This window comes from Moschus berezovskii, chromosome X, assembly GCF_049115385.1.
Source record: "Moschus berezovskii isolate FMDL1 chromosome X, NW_MosBer_1.0, whole genome shotgun sequence".
NCBI lineage: Eukaryota > Metazoa > Chordata > Mammalia > Artiodactyla > Moschidae > Moschus > Moschus berezovskii.
This window is the reverse complement of record NC_142488.1, coordinates 141,299,421-141,301,346: the sequence shown is the minus strand read 5'-3', so window position 1 is coordinate 141,301,346 and position 1,926 is coordinate 141,299,421. Positions and strand designations below refer to the sequence as shown.

Here is a 1,926-nt window from a genome sequence, read left to right as displayed (position 1 = left end):
CTAACAAGGCCTGTCACAGAGCACGGGTTCTGTGAAGTTCTGTGGAATAAATGAGCCAGGGAGCAGGGCCTTATTTAGTTGGATTAGTTTTCTCTTACTTTCTTAAATAATAACCTGGGAAAATCCAAATAAACTGAGATAGCTTAGCTATATAAAAAGACAGACAAAAAGTATAAGAAGCAAGATTTCGCTATAATCACATTTTATTTTCCAATTCTTTCACCAAGTACATTACTGCTAAGTAAGTTCACATTCCCAAAATAGTTATAAATCCAATCTCACGTTACCATGTTCAGGGTCACAAAATAAAATGGGAGAGTTCCCAATCTCTTTTAAAAACCAGCAAAACTCTTGTCCTTAAACTGGGTAAGCACAAATACATGTGCGAGCAATGTCATTCACGAAGTTAGATACTGAAATTTATTAAGCCTTAAGCTGAAATACACATTTGAAAAATTCCTAAAGAAAACATAGATCAATCTCCATGCCATTGCAGAGAACAGGAACCTAAAAATTCTACACACCGGGTTCCCCAAGTGGCGAGGCCATCACTCCTGAGAAGGCTGACCGCTCCTTCTTCAATCACAGAGGGAAGGATCAGCCTGGCTGCCGCTCTGGCTCAGGACTCCCCTTCCTCCTCCCTCACAGCCTCTGCAGAAGGGAGTTGGAAGGACCTAAAAGCCCTTTCGTTGACCCTGAGCAGATACTCCGTGAATTTCTCCTTGCTGGTCTCCGCAAAGGCCCGGGGACCCCACAGGAACTCGTAGCGAGCAGGGTGACTGTCAGGCACCTGCCGGTACTCCAGGTACCCCTCCCGCACCCACACTTGGGTCAGCAGCTCCCTGGGCTCCCCAAAGATGGAGTGCTCCCTCCCAACACACACCCCCATCCTGCTGAGTGCTCTCCAGATCTCCTCCTCGGGGCCGCAATCCCTATTCTGGAGGATCAGGCTGAGGACCACCACCAGGAGGCCGGCCTTGGGCAGGCCCTGCCCACCTCTCTGTGTCGCATCACAGGTGAGGCCCAGGGAGGGGACCATGATGTAGATGTGCTTCCTGGGGTCCACCTCCCTCACATCTACGCCAAAGACCAGCAGAACGCACTCAACCGCTTGGCGGAAGACCACCGGGTAGTGCTCCTGGTTATCCCTGAGGACCGTATTCAGCAATTCGTCATCGGATGTTGGCTCCTTGGTCCAATACTTGCGGAGCAAGAACTTCACCATGTTAGCCACCATTTTATTCAGAGCTTCCTGGGGCAAGGCCCCCTCAGGGGTGGATGAGGAGACTGGGGGGGAGGAGGCCAAGAGGGTTGCAGCCTCCCCCCCCTCAGCCCCCAGGAGCTGTGCCTCCTCCAGGCCCTGGGCCTTGCCTGGCTCCTGAAGGTCTTCCTCGGGCTTGCTCAGCTCACTCATCTCGACCACGAGCACGATGCTTGGGATCAAACCACAGACAGGAGTGAGGCAGGGGACATTGGGGACCATGAGCCTCGGCTGGGAAATGCACCCTGGGTGGTCGACACAGGTCACTTACAGGTCTCCTGAGGGGTGCTCTCGGCCTCACAGGGGCCCTCCCCCTGGCTACCCGAAGGAAGAAGGGCAGTGGCTCCCCTGGGTGCAGCCAGCACAGCCAGAGTTTCTGGGGCAGAGACGATGGGGGGATTATGGCTTTGTGGGGTCCCCTCTGTTCTGGGATGGGGAGCCCCTGGTGCTCATTCATGGCACCCTCCTCACCTTGACTCCTGTTAGTGCCTGGACCTCCTCTGTTCTCTGACCTCTGGACACAGGCCTCGGACCTCTGCCCTTGCCTCCTGGTTCCTGAAGCCCCTATGAGAAAAATGGTGGGGGGCCCCTCAGGGGTAGATGGTGGCACAGCCCTGGACTCTGAGGTCCCACCCCAGTTGTGGGAATAGTGGTCCCCTTGTAGC

At 54.2% G+C, this 1,926-nt stretch overlaps 1 protein-coding gene across 1 annotated transcript; it reads right to left on the bottom strand.

The window, feature by feature from the left end:
- Window positions 1-234: 234 nt before the first annotated feature.
- On the bottom strand, window positions 235-1,432 carry LOC148773487 (melanoma-associated antigen 10-like). The gene has a single exon (XM_088833812.1). The coding sequence runs from the start codon at window positions 1,412-1,414 to the stop codon at window positions 620-622; it is 795 nt and encodes a 264-aa protein (XP_088689938.1). The 5' UTR covers window positions 1,415-1,432; the 3' UTR covers window positions 235-619.
- Between the last annotated feature and the right edge of the window lie 494 nt (window positions 1,433-1,926).